Raw genomic sequence first — 22,470 nt, 5'->3', positions numbered from 1 at the left:
TTTCCCAAAAGCAGTTATTCCATCCAATACAAGGGTATCTCACACAGCAGTGAACAAGATAGTAACTTAGAATAAAAGAGAAACGTTATTTCCTCCTTTGTGGCCATCTCCTTCAATTTGGAAATACTGGATCCAAAGCAAGGATCCTCAGAGGATCCTCAAGATCCTCAAGGACTCCTGCACTGAGACTCACCCTGCGAGGTCGTTTCTTGGTCTGGTTCGTAAAATGAAGGACCCAGTCCCTGGTGGTGGACTTGGAGTACTTGACCCCACAGTTCCCCAGGGGCAGCTTGAGATGTTCAGATCTGTAAATAAGGTGGTGGCCCTCGCTGTCAGGCAGGGGCTCGATGATGTAGCTGAGGTTACTGCTCACCATAATCAGTCCTCTGTCAACAGGAGAAACAGAATCTCTGGTCAGAGATTATAGTCTTGGAAAAGTCTCTTGCTCAGGCCTCAGTTTCTCCATATGCAAAAATGACAGGGTTGGTTTTGATCACTGGTTCTTAACTTGACTATGCGGTCACGCACCTTTTGGTTAAGAACCTGATGCAAACTCAGACTTCCTCTCCAGAGAAATCTGCACATGTATATGAAAGGTGGTATACAATTTCGGGTACTAAAAGCTTATTACAAAGAAGCTCAAAGGTTCTAAAAAGGCTCACCAGGGACAGTTATATAATAATATAAAGGACGGTACGGCCAGGATTCCTGTGTGGAAGCCTCCCAAACTCAAACATGGCATAGGACAAATCAAACGTTCAAACTCAGAGACTCAGAAAATGATGGTCTGGTGACTGGAAAGGAAACAGTGGCCTGGGGGTGAGGAGACCCAAGTCTGGTCTTCACTCCAACGTTAAGCTGTCAAATGATCTTCAATGAACCTCTAAAAAAAAAAAAAAAAAAAATCACTCCAACCCTCAGTTTCCCCATGTGTAAATTCAAATGATAATTTACTTATTTAACAAGACTTCAGACGATTAAATGGAAAGATTTTTGTGTACAGAAGAAACCAAAGCTAGAGGCATCACTGATGGCATTCCTACTAGCCCCAATGAGGCCGCTCTTTAGTGAAGTGATGTCCACAACCAAGGATGCATGACTGCTCTTGGCTCTTGGTTATAGATACAAGCACTGACCTCAGAATGAGGACAGGTGTTCATTCATTATATTCTTTCACACACTGAACTCTTAATCTGTACTAGATGTGATCTAGACATCATCCCTGTCCTCGAGTAATTCACAGCTTCATTGGGGGACAGTCATTCATTCCACAAGTATTTCCTGAGCTCCTGCTATCTGCCCGGCATCGAACTAGTTGCTGAGGATGGAGAAGTGAACAAGACAGACAAAGAGCCTGCCCCCATGGAGCTTAGACTCTGAACCTGGGAATAAATCACTAGAGTATTTAACAGAGCAAAAAGATTTCATCGCCTCTAACACTGATGGATTGGACACAGTTGCCTCGGGGCACCCCATCAATGAGGCTTCCAAAAGAAAGAGTGCCAGGACCTATTATTGATCACTGTCACAAATAATCCACGGAAGGGTGAGTACAGGCCCATGGAGCAGGCATCTGTCATCCTTGATATGGTGAGATGAATATTGTAGCAAAGGAATGCACTCAGGGCTCTGGGGGAGGAAGAAGCCCAGGAATAAACCCCAGGGCACCAGCAGCATCTCATGGGCTCCAAAGCCACAGGCCCTCACCTGTCCAGAAAGTTCGAAAGCTAAAGTATCTCCAAGTCAGTCTCTGTCACTCTAACCTGGCAGGACCCCTCCCTGGCTGCCCCAGCTTCCACCTCCCCCCCACCCCCTCGAATCCCCACCCAGGTTTTGCCCTTTGGGAAGAGCCTGATGCCTGTGGGAGAGATAGCGCCAAGTCCTGATCAGCAGCAGCCTTCCTGGCATCCATCCCTGGCTGACTTCATTCCGGTGCCAGGGAGCCAGACGACTTCCTGGCTGCCTCACCCAGGCTGACACAGCAATCCGGGACCAGCCCCTCAGCAGGACACCAAAGGTGCTCCCTGAACAGCTGGGGGTGGGAGTGGGGCAAAGAGCAAGGGTCACATCCACTCTCGAAAGGGCAGAGGGCAGAGCCACCGCGGGCATCCTGTTGCCAAGCTTTCTTCTCATCTTGGAGGACCAAGGCCCCTCCCATGACCTCAGTTTCCCCCAGTGGCTCCAAACACTGGAAACAGAGGGCTTGACAGCAAGTCAGATGATGGTTTTGTGCCCATCGGGTTGTGGCTGTGTAGGCAACACCCAGTGAGTGGAAAATTCCACACAGGAACCAGTGAAGGTTCCAGTGTAGTTGACCAGGCATCCCTTGAACAAGCCTCTGGGTCAGATAGAGCAGAGATCAGGCCAGAGTTTGGTCCATGGTGAATAAGAGTAATCATGGTGGCTATGTAGAGGCCCGGGCACTGTGCTGAGTATTTCCTTCTTCACACTAACATTTCTGATCCCCATTGTACAAATAAGAACACTAAGGCTAGGTGAGGTTAATAAATGGACCCAAAGTCACACGGGTAGTAAGAACTCAAGCAGTCTGGTTCCAGGTCCCACAACCTTAACCATGTTCTCACACTGCCTCTGTCACAACAGCGCTGCAGAGTGGGCCAGAGAGACATCCCCGGCTTATAGATGGGCTACGGCTGACAAGCACTAGTAACTCCCCACGGAGGTGTGATCGGCCTGTGGGGAGTCAGATACCAGTCTGCTGGCAGATGAGAAGACAAAGGGGGCATTCAGCCTACTTTTCACTGTTAGAGGCCATTTTTCGAGAGTTAACCATATGCCAAACACTGTGCTTACAATCGTCATTCTTTTTTTTTCTTTTTTCAGTGTTATAAGGCACCATCATGAGTCCCATCTTATAGATGAGGAAACTGAGCCCCAGAGAGGTTGCGTAACAAGGTCTGATGGGTATCTGGAGCCAAAGATTTAAGGTCTGGCAGCCTCTGGGCCGTCTGCCTCCATCAGTGAGTTCCAAACTTAGGGGTCAGCGATCTCCAGGATCAGAGCTCCCGGAGCTACCTATTAGACTATTCTGCAGTGTATGTTAACACTACAGATGTAGGAGACTCAGATTCTGTGGGCTGGAGCATCTGCACTGTAAACAAGTCCCATGGTAATTCCCGGCACGGGCACACTCAGGAAGTCTGGCCTGGAGCCCAGGCTCAGTGGCAGGAGCCTGTCTTTTCACAAAGGCCCAGATGATTCTGTTTCAGAGAGCAGGCAGATATTAGGGCTCAGCAGGACACTGAGAACTCGTGGCCACTCCCCTCCCCTCCCCCTACTGTGGTCCCTGGTAACTCGCCCATGGCACCGCTGCAATCCTCCCCGACTGCCTGGTTTGGAGAAGCCGCCACAAGCCCCAGCACTTTACAGTGAGCACCAGCTTTGACAATGGTCGGGGGTGGGAGAGGATTTCTTAGACTCTAGTTCCCGTGGCCCTGCCCTATCACCACCCCCAAATCCTGCTAGCTGCTCTCCCCTGAGCACCCACAGGTCATTCATCTTTCTAAGAGCCTCAGTTGATCTAATTTGCTAAATGTAAGCACTGGCGGAGCTCAGCCAGGGGGCAGGGGAGGGGGGCCCAGGAGGCTGGGTGGCTGAGACCTCACACGCTATTCTCCATTCCACTCTCTACCCTATTGCTCATTGTTGAGAGCCTGATATAAATGAAATTATACAGAGGAGCCCTGGGAGGTCAGGACAGGCAGGCAGCAGCAAGTGATTCGTGCTTAACTCCTGAATGACCACGGGACTCACCCAAACGCACCCTTGAAGGACCTAGGCAAGAAGCGCTTCCTAGGAATGTGTCCATTCAGCGCTAAACGTCAGGAGACACATCCCACGTCCCTACATCCAGAGCTGCCCTAAGAGGTAACCACCCCGTTCCCCTTCTTTCCCGCCCCTCCCCCCCACCCCAATCTGCATCCAATGAGAAAGAGGTACTGGGAGCATCAAAGGCAGCACAGAAGGAAGAAGGCACATAGGTGAAGTGCTCCCTCAGGAATGGGGTGGCAAGGCACAAGTGGAGAGCATAAGCTCAGAAGGGAGACATACCTGGGTTTGAATTCTGGCTCTGTTGTCTACCAGCATTGTGCTAAGTCAATAATGCTGGCCAGCTCACACAGCCCACGTGGCTGTGATAACTGAAGTAATAGGGAACGATTCAGTAGCCATTCGGCACACATAGATGGAACTACTATGTGCCAGAAACTGTTTTAGGCACTGGGGAGGCAATATGACCAAAAAGAGTCCCTACTCTCAACAGACTGCACTCATGCCCTAATGTAAATCCACCAATGATGTCACGACTGTTTCCATTTTATAGGTGAGAAAACCGATGCTAGGGAGCTAGGTTTTAGACCAAGACTGGTTTGTCTCCAGAATCTACACCCATCATGACTTAGCAGTATGGCCCTGCACGGGCTTACTCTGTGCCAGAACACAGAGGCAGCCTTTATTATGTGTTCTTCAGAAGGAAGGCCAGGTATTCAAAGGCAGAAGACATGCCCCTCCCTGGCAGAGGGGCAGATGGTGATGGCCTGCTGTGGGTGGATGAGCCACCTCCTCCTGCCCCAGGCGCCCACCTCTCTGGGACCATACACTCTCTGCAGCGCAGAGCTTCCAACACTCAGTAGTCCTTCCCGTGATGTGATCTATTTTCTTTTTTAGATGAGAAGAACCAAAGCCCAGAGAAAAGGAATCTGCAAGGTCACCCAGTGAGTTAATGTTAAGAGCTGGTGGCAGATCCCAGTGCTCTGGTGAACAGGTTTCTCATTTCCCAGTGCAGCCCTGACCCCAGCCCCACCCCCACGGCCCACTCACAGCCCCTGCACCACAAGCACCGTCTGCAAAACAGACGAAGGCCCACGGGAGATGCCAGTCCGGCCAAGGCAAAGACAAGGAGAAAATGATTCAGGGAAAGCAAAGCTCAGAGATCACATCGCCAGGAGGTGTGGAGTCTCAAACGCAAGTCCTTTGACTAAATTCTGAGCTCCTTCCAGGCTATCATGCACACATTTTTACACATTCTTCCGCATTCATTTTCAGTCTCATGTTCTCTCTCCCGCCCTCTCTCATAGAGTCCCAGGGCGAGGAATCAGGTATAACCACAGTGAGCATGGGCCCCAGAGTCTGGAGGACAGAGCTGCTATCAGATGATTTATTGTATATCCTTGAAAGACCTTCTATGTAATTAGATTTGTCGGACATTTGTAGATAAGACACTATGCAGCCGTTTGAAGAATGAAATAGATCTATGTGTGCCTAAGACATAATGTTAAGTGAGAAAAAAATTACAGAATGTTATGTATCAGGTAATCTTATTTGGATTAAGAAACACCATGCATACACAGTTATGTCTTTTAGTTATGTATCTCCCCAACAGTGATTAGAGGAGGGGAATGCCATTGGTTGGAACAGTGGGAGGGGATAAGGAACTTTCACTTCTTTTAACTTGACACTTGAAGATTATTTGGATGTTCAACACATTAGTTATGCAATAATAATTTTTAATAAGCATTTTTTAAAAAAATAAATGACTTACCAGTGAGGTAAAAAAAAAAAAATTGTTTTACTGAAATCAATACCTCTCTTGCTGGCAGAGAGTGAGCTAGGACACATACACACACACCATGTCTCCTGGAACCCACAGGTTCCCTCACATTCACTTCATCCCAGTACGGTCTAGATTTCCTCACAAATAACCATCTCTCACTACACTGATACCTGCAAAGCATTTGTGCATGCAAGAAGTCAGGGAGACATTTAGATGATGAGTTGTTGATCGGAGACAGGCTTGTGGAGGGGGGGCTGGACCCCCACCATCCCTAGTGAAATGGTATGCCACATCTTTTTACCGGTGTATTTTATAAATATCCATAGCTGCCATGCCATTCTCAAAGGTGTCAGCGGCCCAAATAGGATTATAAAACACGGTATTACCTACCAATGTTCTTTTTTCACAAGAAATATTTCTAAGAGGATAAACAAGAAACCAGTAAAAGTGGCTGCCTCTGAGAGGGGGAGGCCTGGAAATCCTGGGTGAGAAAAAGAACCCTATCTTTCATTGTACCCTCTCTTTTGTACTATTTGAATTTGTTTTTACTATGATCATGTATTACTGCTTCAATTAAAGTCACCCAAACACTGCTTTGGAGAGAAGAGGGGGCCCCTCAGCAATCTGGCAACTCTGGAACTCCTCTGTATTTGTATTATCAGCCTGAAGATTCCATTCGGTATAAATCCTACCTATTTTCTCTAATCAAAAGAACACATTCCCCGGAGAGAAGCACCATCACTATGGAGATTATTCCACTGAGGCATCATAGCTTTATGAGCCTTGGGGAGGGACTTGAGGGTTACATGGGTTTCAAGTCTGTTGCAGCTGCTCCTTCTCTAGGGTCTGAATGAGACACCTGGTATACATCTCCGGCTCTTACGCCAGCCGGGCCCACAGATGCCCTTTAGTTCTTAAGGTGTGTAGTGAGAAGGCTGGGAAAGTAAGACAGGCAGACCTGCACCAGAGGGAAGCATGCAAAACACAAAACACAAAACCGGCTCACCCGGTTTCCCCCTGTCAGCACGGCTGCGGGAATGATTTGCGAGAGGCCAAGCCAAGTTCCCACTGCTCCAGACCATGGACACAGAGGAAGACGCAGAGAGAAACAAGTCACACCTGCATGTCCCCTTTCTTCCTTCTTGGGACAGACATTGTTTACTTGCAGACTGCAGGTGGTGGTGGCTGGGCCTGTAAACACCACGGCAAGACCAGTTGGCTTGGCTCAACCAGGTCATCTGAGCAGGGGATTTGGAGCCACGGTTATGGTCTCCCGGCCAAAGCTTGTTTCCTGCCTAATTCCCTCCGGCAGACACACCACGAAGCCTTAGAGAGGAGACATGGCCCAATTTGTAAACAAACATATGGGATCTGCAGCACAAGGAGCACTGTCCTTGCACATGAGCCTGGGTGAAGTCTTAGCATGGCTTCACTGTCACAGGATGATAATAATCCTGTACGTCTGTAGAGTGCTGTAGCTAACATAGCACTTAACATTCTCTACCATGCCTATCATCCTGAAAACTACCTTGCGTCTCCCTTCTCTTCCTCCCTCCTCTTCTCACTAAATGCCCATTTCCTTTTTTACCGCCCACTAGTTCTTCTACCAGAGGAGAGCAAAGGAGAAGTGGGAATAAGGGCTCACGCTCATTTCAAATGTCTGAACCATGACTTTTATTTTCTATATTCTGATGCTCTGACAGCTGGGGCCTTGCCCTTCTCAGGATTAGCCAATTCCTAGGGACGGTAAACAACTTTCAAATGCAAGCTCTCACCCTCTCGGCCAGTCCCCCTGCCCCGATCACTCCAGGGTCAGGTGCCAGACACCTAGGAACGGCCCCTGTGCCCCAGATCCCACTTCAAACTGGCCAATACAAAGCCAGCTTACCCTGCCTTGCCTGTTTCTTCCTGTAGAAACCACAGCAAACACTCTTGCCCACATCCCCTTACACCCCACAACCTGGCCCCTGACTGACCCCTATGCTTCCCTATGTGGTATGCCCCCTCCTCTTGGGATCTTGAGTACAACAAACTATTTTTTCAAGGCAGTCATCTCCTGATCTGCTGGCTTTCCCATACCTAAATAATAATGAAACCTCAAGCTCCTCAAGAAAGAGAAAGCGCAATGCCAGTGAATTTGCGGATTACCTGGTATTTCCCTTGCCTCTCCCAAGCTCAGGCCTTCTTAGAACTGGTTTGCATACACTCTCAATGGATAGCTTCTCAAGGTCCCTGCCCAAGGCCAGCCCTGCTTGTCCTAAAAACTCCATGCCTGGGGACAGTGCCAGGCGCCCCCCCCCCCCCCAACCTGTGCTGACAGGGCCTCTTACCTCATTCCCCGGCAGGTGCTGAGTGTCACACTGGACTGCTCTGCCTTCCTCACCGTCCCATGGTAAAAGCAGTGGTCCTAGCAAGAAGAAAAGGGGGGTGGTCAGGCGAAAGGACACTGATAAGCATGTCAAAGCTCATGTCTCATGAAGGTCAGGGATGATTATATACGTCCTAACTTACAGTCTGCAAAGAGCTTCCCAAGCCACCCTTTTATTTGATCCTTATAATAGTGCTGGGAGGTGGGATAGAGCAGATGTCATCATCCCCAGTGAACAGATGAAGCAGCCGAGATTCTGCGAAGCAGAAAGATTTGTTGAAGGTCTCCCTGTGAGTCAGGGAAGCCAGGACTTCATGTCTAATTCAGGGCTCCTGCCATGACACGTGGCCACAGGCAGCACTGGCTTCTGAAGAGCCTGCCTCCTGCTAGAGTCACCTCCGTGACCCGCTGCAGAGTTGAGATGCGTGTCCTCCCAGAACCTCAGAATGTGATCTTATTTGGAATAGGGTCTTTACAGATGGCCTTAAGAGGAAGTCATACTGGACCAGTGTCCTTAGAAAAAGAGGGGAGGACACAGAGAGCCCGAGGGCGAGAGAAGAGGCCATTTGAAGATGGAGGCAGAGATTAGGGTGATGCAACTACAAGCCAAGGAGTACCACAGACTGCCAGGAGCCACCAGAAGCTGGAAGACGCAAGGAACCATCCTTCCCTAGAGACCACAGAGGAAGCCTGGCCCTGCTGACACCTTGATTTTGGACTTCCGCCTCCGGAACTGTGTTTTATACCCTCAAGTTCACAGTGCTTTGCGACAGCAGCCCTGGGAAATGGAGAACTCCCCCACTTCCCCACCTCCCCTGAATCCCTGCGTGTCTGGATCAGACCCAATTTGGCACCTGCATCCACGGACGCATGGAATTCTGATGCTGTTCTCACATCGGCGCGTCTCACAGCCATCTGGTCTCCCTGACCTGGCTGGACTCCTCATGACTACAAGCAGCTGCCGAGCACTGCTCCAGGCCAGGGCACCGGCTGGGCCCGGGAGACACGACAAGGAGCGAACAGGCACAGTTCCAGCCTTCCTGGGACTTAGCGTCTTTCAAGAGCCAATCTTAATTAAAAAGCCATATAGAGCTTTAATTACAAACTCTGAAGAGAGGCTTGAAATAAAAGTTGGAGGGGCCAGCAGGGTGTATTATAAGTAGGGGAATCAGAGCATCTAAGAGGCCACCCAGGACACAGCTGGAAGCACTGAAGCACCAACCAGACAAATGGGCACAGCCCAGGACTGTCCCCAACACACACAAGGGCACACTCCTACAAACTTCTCCCCAAATGGTTCAAGGGAGCTCAGCTGCTTAGAACAGAGAGAAGGAAAAATCCCCAGGGCAGAGCCAGGTTCTGCAAAGGTGTTAGGAAGGGTCTGAGCTATGCAGCTACAGACACAGGAGCTTTATCTCTCCCTCCCAAAGCCCGGGCAGGGCCAACCAGAAATCTCAGGCATCTGCCTACAAAACAGTCCCAGCGATCCATCACTAGGACCATGCTTGCTTGCGGTTATTCCTCGATCCCCAGCCGGCAGGGATGTGACGCAGGAGACAGCAAACCCATTTGTCCGTATTCTCGGGCCCTGTCTCCTGCCCAGCTCCAGGCAGGGGTATGGCCTGATGATTAAATTCAGGGATTTTGGCGTGGCCAGCCCAGATTTACATGCAAGCTCCCACACCTGCCAGCAATGGAAACAGTTCCACAACCTCTCTCAGACCTCCAGCATCTTCGGTCTCTACTTCACGAGGTAGTTGTGAGAATACTCTACATCAAGGACCTGGCACAGGGTACTTGGCCCAGAGTGGCTGGCAATAAACCTTAGTGATCATGATATAGGCATTAAAAAGTTCTTGTCAAAGGCAGAATGTGGCCTCGAGGGAGCTGGAAGCCCACCAAAGGCCTGAATCCTCAGTCGTCCCACACCAGGTCTGCGTCCTATGCAGCTGAGCCTGCAGCCAGATCACAGACTACAGGCCAGGCCGGCTCTCAGCTCAGGGTCAGTGTCCAGACCACTGGTGCCCTTTCTCCTGGCGACAACGCGCTGGCCAGCTGTGTGGCTCGGCTCCTCCACCCATTCAAGCTCAGGCGGTCAGGAGGAGGGCAGGCAGCGGCCACTCTCTTTTGCATCAAACTCTCCTGGACTTCAAACAAGCCAGATCCCAACCTTCAGAGGAGCACAGAGGAAAGCCGCTGAGTCGGCACCTATGAAGGAAGGTGAGGCAGGCACAACCCTCCTTCCAGCCAGGATTCCATCTGCTTGCTGATGCCAGCCTGTCACATGGTTTGCCCCCTCCCCCTGGATTCCAAACTTGGAGATGCATCATCAAATACCCAGCTCAGAACCCAGCCATGGGGCCATCAGCTCCACAACCCGGGATCATTCACAGGGGGAAGAGGGGGCCAGGCCCGTATAGGGTAAATGCGACTCGCAGATGTTGGAATGACACAGAATCAAAAAGCTCAGAAAGGAGCGTCAGCTGCCGTTTCAAAAATCTGGGTACCTCTACAAATCAAGAGAATTCAAATCCAGGGATGGGTGTGAAAAATTCCTGGACCTCTTCCCATCTTTGGGCTGATGCTAACAGTGTTCACTGAGTGCTCTCTGAAATAGCATAACAACGGACTTTTGTAACATGCTTGAAATTGACCAAGGGCTTTCACAATATCATCACCTGTGCTAATGATACCTGCCATTTACTGTTGTAAACAATGAGGGCTAACTAACATCCATCCAGCCCTGACTACTGGATAAAAAACTAATGGAGATTTTTTTCCTTTAATTCTGACAGCTTTATGAGGTAGGTATTTTAACTCCCCCCCCCCTCTTTTTTTCAAAGGAAATTAAAGGCGGGAGAGGTTTCCAGTCACAAGGTCACACAGCCAGATGGAGACTGGAACCAGGGCAGCCTGACCCGAGACTTGACAACCTCTCCAAGCAAAAGCAGCCCCAGGAAAGTGTGCAGGACTGAACTGACCATACCCCTAGTCTCTTCTGGCACCACCAGGGACTTAATTCTAGTCTAAGCCTTGCCACTCACTGGTTATCTGAACATTAACATGTTACTTTGTCTCTTCTCTCAATTTCCCCATGAGTAAAATGTGGCGCTGGGAGAGATGTTTATAAATTCCCACAAAATCGGTGATTCATCTTACCCTTCTATAGCTCAGAGAGATCTCTGAGCTCTCAGATCTTAATATATCCAATTTTCTGATGAAGAAACTCAACACCAGTGGGGTCAAAAGGGTTGGTTAAAGTCACATAGCTAGTTAAAGCCAAGTCTACAAGCCTGGCCTCAGACCCCAAATCTGTAACTCTTACATGCCCAGCAGATGAGTTTGATGGTTCCCCAAGTTCCCAGGACCTCCAGCCAAGGCTGACAGTAGGGCGTGGCCCTCCACGTTTGGGTCAGGCACAGCTAAATGGTGTATTCTATTCTAGGTTCTTTTTGAAATCCTCAGCTCCCAGATAAGAAAGCTGAGTAGGAGCTCCATGAGGCTGGGTGGGAGCTTTGCAAGAGTCCAATAGGAGGGGATGTATGACAAGAATGGGTTGTCCCATGCTGCAGCTAGGATGTGCTTCGGTCAATAAGACCTTCAGGAAGGAGGGGTGTTCTGGGGGTGAGGGGAAGTTCTCTTCCACTCCTTTGTTTCTGAAAGGCCCTCACAGCATCTCTGCCTAATGCTGAGAGCACAAAGAACAAGTAAATGAACAGTCATGAAGTCATCGCATTCCTTCTCAGCTTCTCGGCCTGAGGGGGCCACCCAAGGGGGCTTTCACAGCAGGAAGTATGAGCTCATGGCAAACTTGTGCACTGAGACCCTTTCTTGAGCTTCGGGTGGAGAAGTGCAAGAGCCAAACTCAGAGGACAGTGCTTTGTGAGGTGCTGGGGCTTTCAAGGCATGCCTGCACCTCTCCCTGGAGGTCTCGATGATGGAGGAAGTTTCGACCAAGGGGCACTGATGAAGGTGTGGAGCCACGGCTGAATAGCCTCCCCAGCGATGAGAAGACATGCCCATCTTGCCTGCTGTGGGTACTGGCCACACTCCTGCTCCTCCCCCCTCCAGAAAGGCCTTGGTGAAGAAGCCAGCATTGATGGAACACAGCTCCTCAGTTACCAGATTACTATGCTCCAGACCTCTCAGATCTATCAAAACTTAGCAGTCCTGGGTCCCTTTCCCCATTCAAGGCGAATCTGATAAATGAACCTAAGCTTTTACTGCCGGAGAGTGGCTGTCATTGCCTTTTGGCCACCTGCACTCTAGCAGGGATATTTTAAAGATGGGCCATGGAGGAATCTCCAATCCCATGTGAAGCTGCCAGAGGAGCACTGAGGCAGAGGGACCTGTTCTGCGGCCCCGTACACCACACTTCCCCATCTGCATGCCACCAACGTCCATGATGTCCTGCCCCAAAGGCAGAAGACCACTGCTGCTTCTGCTGGAGTCCATCTTCCCCCCTTCACCCCATCTCATCTGCGCAGTCTGAGAAGGATCACTCTCATCCAGATTTTCTCATCTTGGGCACTGCTGACATTTGGGGCCAGATAATTCTCTGTTGTGGAGGGGCCGCCTTATGCACTGTAGGACATTTAGCAGCGTCCCTCCCTTCTACCCGCTAGATGCCAGTAGCATCCACCTCCCAGTTGTGACAGTCAAAACTGTCTCCAGACACTGCCAAGTGTCCCCTCCTTTGCTGGCTGAAATGGTCAAACAAATAGAATATTTAAGGGTAACTGCAGCTGATTAAAATTGATATATCATTAAACATATTTTCTTTGCATTATGGTAGTTACCCACACGTTAACAAAAGTTTAAGTAAAAGAAATGACTTAAGCAAAATCACTCCTAGCTGAGGAACAATGTTCTGGTCCCACTAAAGCTAACAGGTCCCCCAGTAGGAAAAGTCAGCAAACCATGAAATGGGTACAATTCACTACCTTAAGTGCCCACCAGTGGGGTGTGGTGAAGCACACTAAAAAGAATCCATCTGACAAACCATTTGAAAGACCGTTTTTTGTTGTTTTTTTTTTAAAGATTTTATTTATTTGAGAGAGAGAGTGTGCTTGCAAGCAGGAGGAGGGGGAGGGACAAGCAGACTCCAAGCTGAGTGCAGAGCCGGATGCAGGGCTTGATCTCATGACCCTGAGATCACAACCTGAGCTGAAATCAAGAGTTGGATGCTTAACCAACTGAGCCACCCAGGCGCCCCTGAAAGACCATTTTTTAAATGACAAGTCTTTGTGCAAATATCCAAAATCAAAAACACCTTTGAGGGAAAAAAATATCCAATATGAAGATGGCTGCAAAACAAGAAAATCTGTATAACCTAAAATCACATTAAAAAGGCAGACTACAAAACCTTATACATCCATATGGAAAAAGGATCAATTAAATATCTTAATTAAGCAAAATGGCAAGATTACCAGTAATTCATTTCTTTCACTTAAACTTTTAATAATATGTGGGTGATTAACATCCAACAAAAAAAATGTATGCTTTTAATTTTAGTCAGATGCAATTACCTAAAATGCTGTTTGTCTGACCATTTTAGCCAGCAGAGGAGAGGGCACCCTTATGAAACAACAAATTCATGCCCTTGGTCTTGGGTCAGGGCAAACAATCCCTTCAGAGGGGGTACTGTCTCCACCATATATCGCCTCACTCCCCAGCGGTGGGTCCAGGATAGGCCACCTGTAGATCTCTGTTGACCTGAACTTACCTCAGATTTCAGCGTGGTGGTTTGAGGGTTGCCACTTGGAGTATAATGGGTTTCCGTGTAGGCTGGAGCAAAAAGGTGCCTGCAAAGAATAAACACAGGCATTTGTCTCTTTAGGTGATGGCCTCCACCCTCCTGGAAACAGTAGCCAGTCATTCTAAACGACCCAGGAAGAACCACCCAACTATCTCCGCGCAGAAGAAAATTAGCCGCCATAAGGGCCTAAGGAACAAAAAGAAAACCGGGAGGAAGTTGATTAATTTTGTATTCAATGGGTTCATCACTTCATTTGGACACAACCAGGTAAAGTAGACAAAACTAAAGCAGTGGTTGCAACTTTTTCTGGGTCCTAGGAATATACACATGCAAACACATACTCAGAATTTCCCAAGGTCTATGGACTCTATTTCATACCTACAATGATAATGTTAGCACTGCATCCACCAACTTTCAGTATCAGCATGCCAGTTTTTCTTTAAGGGAAACCCTCTTTCCTGTTCCATGTTTTGGTGAGATTGTCAATCAAGGTGTCCCACCTGGCCCTGGCCAAGGGTGGCCCATGATCCAAGCTAAGCCAATGGAGTGATGTTGCAAAAACGGAACAGATGGGAGCAATTCATCTGTTCCTTTGTTCTTGCTGCATGGATTCCTGGCATGGCATCTGCCTGCCTTTTCTGAAACCTAGTGGTTCAGATTTCCTGAGACCTGGTAGTTCTATGTGTTACCCTTAAAATAAATTCTTTTTTTCTTTTCTTTTCTAAAATTGGACATTGGTTTCTCTCTTGCCACAGACCCCTTGAGGCTGAGGCTAAGAATCCCTCACCAAAGGCAAGGCAACACCAAACAAGGTTCCTAGAATTTCTCTAAAAGTTAAAAGAAAATTAAAAGAGCCAAATGGATGTTTCAACTAGCTCAACCACATTAAAAGCAAAATGCATCTATAGAAAGTTGAGGTCCTGGTGCAAAAAGATGTTTAAGGTCCCTAAGAGAAGAAAAATTGGGAATCTAACAAAAAAAGAATTAAGTGGAAATGCATGAAAAGGGCTTAACACCAGGCCTGGCATCACAGAGTGAACTTAGTAAAGGTCAGCAATCATCATCATTGCTTTCACCAGGGATTATGATGGAAGAACCCAGAAAAAGAGATGGAATCTATCTATTTTCCCCTAACTCTCCCCAGCCATTAATGCTCCAGTTGATCACTTGAGAGAGGTGAAAAAGCAATTAGCTCATCCCTGCAGCCCCACTTCCTGGGTCTGCTTTCACAGACAACATTATGGACAGCTAGTCATGGGTTCAGAGTTCAATGGTCTATCCCAGTGCCAGTGGGAGATCTGAATTTTCCCACAGGAAATGCACTCCTGGCAAATACATTCTTAACCTCTTTCTGAGTCTTGGGGTGGAGGGGAATCATTCACTCAGTGACATCAAGATGCTCCAAAAAGAACATTCCAGATTGAACCTCAGAGGCGGTCCACATGTCCCTGGCCATGTCTTCAAAAGGGTAAGCATCTTCCTATAGCTTTTTATTCTGAGGATCTCATCATAGGACTCTCAGAGCCTCAGGGTTAAAAGGGACTTTTGTAATCAATTAGCCAAACTCACTAGACTGTGGGCTCCCTAAGAACAAGGGCACAGGTGCTTTGTTCAAGACTCCTCCTTACCTCCCAGCATCTCCCAGGCAGGCAATATATGTTTATTCTCTGAATAAGTGGATGGATGGATGGATGGATGCATGGATGCATGGATGGATGGATGGATGGATGGATGGACGGATGGATGGATGAATGAATGGATGAACCTTCTACCTTGTGTAGGAATCTGCCAGATGGCCATTCAGTATAGGACATCTCCAGTGACACAGAGCTCATGAGACCACCCACTCCATTTCGGAACACATTTAGTAGTTAGAAAAAGTTCTTACATTGAACCTCTCTGTAACTGGCACCCACTGGCCTCATTCTGTCTTTTGAATCCACATGGAACAATCTGCTTCCTTTTCTACCTAACTGCCATTTCAGGACCAGCAGCAGCACCTAGGAATTAGTTAAAAATGAGATCATTGGGCCCCACCCCAGAAGTACTGGGGCAGACAGAAATTCAACCATCCATTGTAATAACTCTCTAAGTGATTTTGATGTAGAACCACCACCCTAAACCACAAGTTAGTGAGTTACTTTTAAGGTAGGCAGCACACCTCAGAGATATCAGTGTCTCACTCCCTCCCCATCACCTTCCTGCCTCTACCACATCCTGGATCATTCTCAACTCGAAAAACCCAGAAAAGTTCCATCAAAACAGTTCACACATATTTATGTGTTAAACCATTTAACACACCTATGTACAACACACCTCTGAGTTAGGTCCTAATCCTTTCCCCATTGTGTAATTGAGGACCATGGGAACTCAGACATTTAACTTGTCCAAGTTCTCCTGGCACAATGTCAGGGCCAGGTTTCAGACCCCAGTCTGTTGGCCCTGACCATATTACTTAAGCACTCTTCTGTTCTGTTTTCTTAAAAAGTGGAAGCTTCACTTCCAGGAACCAGTAGTCCAAACCACAATTTGATAGTAAGATAGTAGCCTTGAGGACATACAGGATGTCTCAAAAATGTCATGAGCTATTAGATGTGCATATATGCAGAGAAAAATATGGGTAAGCAAAGCACTTGGCAGGAGAAAGAGGATGAATACATAAGAACTTCAGGGCGAGTTTTTTGAAACAACAACCCTTTCCCCAAATGGGGTTGCAGATGTTGTCCAGGAAGGTCCTTTTTTCCAGAAGCAAAAGGAAGGGTTGTGTTTCATCACCACCACCCGTGCAATTTTACCGTGAGACAAAACACCACTTTCAAATCCTCCCCACTGCCCAAGCCAGACCCACCCATGCCTATGTGTCCATGTGGTATGCTGGCAGTGCTGTCGGGACTCAGAGAGGGGGCCATTGAGCAGCCCAGCTTGGCCCATCTGCCCCTTTTCAGCCACATCTTGTTCTCATCTCCTCCCTGACAAGGGGCTGGCTCAGCAGATCAGCAGGAAGCCATCTCTCACCACTGGAGTGTATTAGGATTTTCAGGAAACAAGTTGTGAGTGATGTGCCTCCAGGAAGGGAGAAGGACTGTCCAAGATTTCCCACCCCACCCCCTCCTTTTTCTGGCTTTGATGGAAAAGCAGTTTCTATGAAATTCTCCCCCGCCTCCATGCACACACCCTCCAGGCTCACAAGCCGACAAGGCAGGCAGAGACGGTATCCCAATGCTAATAGCAGGCAGCATGGAAATGCTCACTTTGGGCAAAACCAAGGTTGCTTAGACCCCAACGTCCTCCAGCAAAACCTGCATCTTCCGAATCCCACCTGGGAAAAGAAGCTGCCCCCCAAATACTAGACATAAGGTTGCTCTCCAGGGAAAGACAACAGAGTTGCCTCGTGGCAGCCCGAGCCCTGGGTGTAGGTGCAGCCGGACCCCAAAAGCACACTGCAGTCTGAAACAGCCCTGACCCCTCTTCCCTAACGTTCAGCACCTTCAAAACCAGAACAATCCCTTTAAGGACTATTTGCTATCAGGCACATGTCAAACGCCTCTCTAAACTTCAATCTCTAAAACTCCCTCTGGGGGGAGAAGCAGCAGGGCTCAAACAAACATCTTCTCTGAGCTCAACCCTCCTTCCTCTGCTTGAGATAAGCACCTGTTGAAGACAAAGTGATAACAATTTCTAAACCACCTTGAAAAACAACCTATACAGCCATGCTCAGCACAGCTCAACATTACTTAGCTCATCCCACAGTGGCTATTTTTACAGACACCTCCTTCCTCCAGAGCTTGCTCCATCTAGGTCTTTCAAGAGTATCCTGGCACTTAAACACTGGTGATGCCTGGGGAGGTACAGCCTTGCTGGCCCCTCTCATTTTCCCCGGAGGATCTTCACCCTGCCCACACGTGCTGATGATAATGCAAAGCCTCTGTCATTTCTTGCTCATACTCTCAATGCCGTCGTCATGGGACTTAGCCCAGTAACTGCACAACACCCGGAAACACTGTGAAAAAATGTAAAATCCCAGGCCCCATCCCAGCCCCACTGAGGATTATATTCTCTAGAGAAGGACTAAGAAATCTGTATTTTTATTTATTTTTATTTTTTAAAAATTTTTATTTATTATTTGAAAGAGAGAGAGAGAGCATGAGTGGGGCGGGGGGGGGGGGCAGAAGGAGAAGCAGATTCCCCACTGAGCAGGGACCCTGGCTAGGACTTGATCCCAGGACCCTGTGGGATCATGACCTGAGCTGAAGGCAGACGCTTAACTGACTGAGCCACCCAGGCGCCCCAAAAATCTGTATTTTTAATGTTTTTCCAGGTGATGCATTTTCAGGCCCTGAGAATTCTCCTACTCCACTGGATCAATGTTAACATTTTAAATTCTTTTTCTCATTTCTAGGCTCTTAATCACACCCTTCTAAACCTGAAGATGATACTAGCACAGCACAGAGGGAAAGTCTAGGCTCAGAAAGCTTTGGTTTGAGTACCAGCTGCACTACTCTCTAGATGACTGTCCTTTGAAACCCTAGAAATGAGGCAAAAGATGACCATGGTTGCTTTCAATTTCATGGAGCTGGTAGGCTTGAGAGACCAGGCTAAGGGTCTTTGGACTCTGTGGGGTGGGGGGGGGATGGGGGGGCGGGGAGAAGGTGTAGCTTTGAGACGTTAACTTGTAAAACGCTAATGAGTTATGATAGAGATGCAAATGATTTCCACCCAGTAGAAAAGATAACTCCAAAGGTTATGGTTTCATTTCCCCTAAAATGATATTAACCAGTTTTATATCGAACTTAGTGATCTTATCTCAACATTCATTTTTTCATTATTTAAAAAATACATGCATATGTTTTCCTTATCCAACTTTTAAACCAGTTTTATCATCTATCTGGCTCCATGAAATGAGATAAATCAAATTTTGACAAGTGCTCACTAGTATTTTAACTGCCAGGAGCTATTTCTTTTCACTTGGGCCACCTAAACCACCTCCGTGTCCTTGACCAACAACAGCAGAGTAATGATTACTATCTCACAGCATCATTTAAAAAAGGATCAAATGAGAAAGTGACATTCGAACACCAGCTCTGACACTTTCAGTTCTGGGGAGCTTGGGCAAGTCAGTTAACATCTCTGTGCCTGTTTTCTCATCTATAAAATGGGAAGAATTTTAGAATCTACTACACAGGGTTGCTGTCAAAAGCCCATGAAATTTTGTCAAGTAAAATCAACAAATGTGAAAGAACTCTTTGTAAAGTATAAAGTATTTGTGCTCTACAAATCGTTATCATTTTCTCCAGGAATAGCTAGGTGCACATGTGGCAAAATCTTGATAATTGGTAAATCCAGAAAATGGGTATCTGAGGGTTCATAATACTAGTCTCTCTCTTTATGGATCTTAATTTTTTTTTTTTTTAAGTAGGCTCCACGTCAAAACAGGGCTTGAATTCATGACCCTGAGATCAAGACCTGAGCTGAGATCAAGAGTCAGATGCTCAACCAACTGAGCCACCAAGGCGCCCCTGGGTATTAATATTTTTTAACTAGCTAGGGGACATTATACCAATCACAAGCTATTTGACTTTAGTCCTCCTTTCTATCAAGTGAAAATAGTCCAGGACAGGGAGGCACTGGAAGGGTTTTTGAAAAGCTGGGAGTGCTGTTCTAATGTAGTGGCCGATGTTTGCCCATATTTGGGACAAAATAACAAACTCAGTAAGTTTTGTTTTGTTTTCTTTTGTTTTCGAAGAAGGAGAAAATAAAGGGGAGAAGGGACAGCTGTTTCAAAACAAAGATTTCCAAACCAGTGCTCATTCCACCTTTGACTCCAGAGGAATGGGAAGAAACCAACATGCCAAAAGCATGGCCCTAAAGCCAAATAAGGATTGACATGTCCAGGGGCCCAGAGACAGAGGCATTCCCTTTTGAGGGAACAGAAAGGCCAAGGAAAGAGGAACTTTAAGCATCGGTCCTAATCTAAAGAGTGGGGATCTCCTCCTATCCCAAGCACTTCCTTGAACAAGTCCCATTCCTACCTGAGGACCAGCCCCAGAAGCAACACTTTGAGGCAAGATGGCACCACCCATAATCCAGGCAAAAGGCCGAAGCTACATGGCATGTTTTCTTTAACCTTTTATTAAGGAAGTTTCCAAACAATGCATTAAATCAACACTCCTTTTCACCAACTGCTTCCCATTACATCTTCTCCCAGTCCACACAAGACCTGGCATTCTTCCAACCAGCTCCTGGTCCTATGTTTTGCTTTTATATACCAGAGGATGTTTAGACGAGTACTGTTTACTCCTTTGGCCAGCAGGGTCTTTATTTAATCCTCTTCATGCCTCCTGGCTAACCACAAAAATGAGTAACCTCTCTGTGCAAACAGGGCTGATTTCTTGGGATCAGGGAGCTTAACTGTCAGGAACCTGAGTAAGGGACCTCAAAATGGCTCACCCAAGAGTTTACAGATTTGTTCTGGAGTGTCCTGAAAAGCCCATTATGAGTATTTATTGGACAGTTAAAGGAAGATAAAGAAGAAGGAGAAGAAGAACAATAACAACCACCACCACCATTAAAGGAAATGGGGTACTATATTTCTTAGAAAATTTAAAAAAATGAAAACATTGATAGCAGCCTCTCTGACAACCAAATTTTTTTAAAGATTTTATTTATTTATTTGCCAGAGAGAGAGAGAGAGAGAGAGAGTGAGCACAAGCAGGGGGAGCAGCAGACAGAGGGAGAAGCAGGCTCCCAGGGAGCCCGATGTGGAACTTGATCCCAGGACCCTGGGATCATGACCTGAGCTTAACCCACTGAGCCACCCAGGCATCCCTAACAACCAAATTTTGATAAATAACCATGTGCCTATTTAACAGATCAACCTGAAGGAAGGGCCAAAGCAAGAGGCAACAGGCATGTTGTAGAGATATACTCTGTGAAGAAGACAAAGAGGGAAGTGAAGAAGAACCTCCAAGATCACCAGGCCTCTGAGAATACGCTAGGACAGAGGGCAATAGGTGGACCAACATATGAAAAAAAGCAAACAAACAAAAAGCCGGTGGGTGAAGACCACAAACCAACCTGCCCTAAATGTGAGTGCTCGGTCCCTTTTAGAGCCTGATTAAATATCCCAGTAACTTTGATAAATCTTACCCCATGTTTCCTAGCCTCCTAAAGCCCAAATCACAGCTCTGGCCCCGTGAAGAAGGTCAGATGTGGGAAAGCCCTCCTTGATCATAGTGGAGAACTACCGTTCCAGCCTCCAGCATCCCTGCCACCTTCTTGGCAGAAGATTGCCCCAATCTGCCTTGAGACCAGTGTTCTCTGTCACTGAGTACTGCTGCAGGCGCCTGGAGTCAGTAGTGACAAGCCAGGACGATCTTATTTCACCACATTCCACGGCAGGTGACATCTGGTGAAAATGGCTGGAGCAGAGTCACCCCAGCAGTGGCACCTGAAGAGGCTGCCTATGAATTCCTAGACCCTGTCCTTTCTGAGCCCTAGTTCTTCAGCTTTTTTTTCCAACATTCTATTTGTTGTCCCATATCGTTTCCATAAAGTATTTGGGGGGGAGGGGAAGATCAGTATATAAATTGCAGAGTTGACTGCAACAAAAGCATCTTTATATGCCACCCTCTCTTTCCAATACTTCCCCTCAATCCACTTTTATAGAAGAATTTGAAAAAGAGCAAAAGTAACTTACCCAACATCACACAGTTACGTTTTGCTTCTAAACCCATCAGTCTAAATAAACAAAAGTAAGCTAAATGTCAGTGGTAGATAATCCAAGAGTTAGGCCGTCCAGACACTCCCAGAAGGCAGAGAGGAAGGATGTTTGTGCAATCTCATCAATAATTGCTTATTAAGCAGCAGCATCAGTACAAACTGTGGGGCATATGGGCCTCAGGAAGACCAAATTCCTCCTGGCTTGAATTCATCACGTATTTGTTCTGGGTCATCGGCCAAGCTGCAGTACCTCTTCTGAGCCTCAGGCTCTGCATCTGTAAACCCATTTACTCATTCCACGAATATTGCCTGAGGTCAGTGGAGTGCCAGGCACTGTGCTAAGATGCTAGGGGATGTGAGTGAAGCAAGCATGGTTTTTCTGCCCTCCACCCAGCACCTGCATCTCCCGTCATGAAGATCAGAGGAGGCTGAAGGATGGCAGAATATGCCACCCCCAAATACGCGCCACTTTAGCCTAAGGATTCTTTTGCACCGAAGGTAACTGAGAAGAAGCAGATACAGAACAAAACAAAACAAAAACAAACAAACAAACAAAAAAACCAAAAACAAAACCTCTCTGCCCTCCCCCTATTTGCCTAAAAGTAGGACAAAACTTTCAAAGGCTTCCCTCCTCCCCTCTCTACCAGGAAGGACAAAAGTTAACCACCGGAGACAACTTCAGGCCCCATCCGCCCAGAGAAGGCACCAGAAGAATCTGCGCAACTTGTACTGACTAGCCTTTGTCTCCCATTAGTTTCCCATATGTTTACCTCTCCACAGTTTACCATCTTTGGAAGCCTAACTGCTTTCCTCTGTCCTGTCATTTCTCTACAGATGTATTGTTCTTTGGGAAAGACACTACATAAGCCTGAATTCTAACTGAGTTACTACTAACTTTTCCCTGGGTAGCTCTTACGTACACATGCTAATAAACTTCTGTTTGTTTTTCTCTTGTGAATCTGGCTTTTGTTACAGGGTTCCCAGCCAAGAACTTAGAAAGGTAGAGGGAAAATGATTTTTCCTTTCCTACAAGGTCAGCTGTGCAAGCACTTG

At 47.3% G+C, this 22,470-nt stretch overlaps 1 protein-coding gene across 3 annotated transcripts in view; it reads right to left on the bottom strand.

Moving 5' to 3' along the window:
* Window positions 1–22,470, bottom strand: part of ADAM19 (ADAM metallopeptidase domain 19) — an 81,280-nt gene that overhangs the window by 36,206 nt on the left and 22,604 nt on the right. For all 3 annotated transcript variants that reach the window (XM_027605356.2, XM_027605357.2, XM_027605355.2), the window contains exons 4-6: window positions 13,666–13,744; window positions 7,903–7,979; window positions 194–386 (exon numbers count right to left, since the gene is read on the bottom strand). In XM_027605356.2, the coding sequence (XP_027461157.2) occupies window positions 194–386; window positions 7,903–7,979; window positions 13,666–13,744 (349 nt within the window). The remainder of the gene's footprint in view (window positions 1–193; window positions 387–7,902; window positions 7,980–13,665; window positions 13,745–22,470) is intronic.

This window comes from Zalophus californianus, chromosome 5 (assembly GCF_009762305.2).
Source record: "Zalophus californianus isolate mZalCal1 chromosome 5, mZalCal1.pri.v2, whole genome shotgun sequence".
Classification (NCBI taxonomy): Eukaryota; Metazoa; Chordata; class Mammalia; order Carnivora; family Otariidae; genus Zalophus; species Zalophus californianus.
The sequence above is the reverse complement of the archived record's forward strand: the minus strand, read 5'-3'. Positions and strand labels throughout refer to the sequence as shown.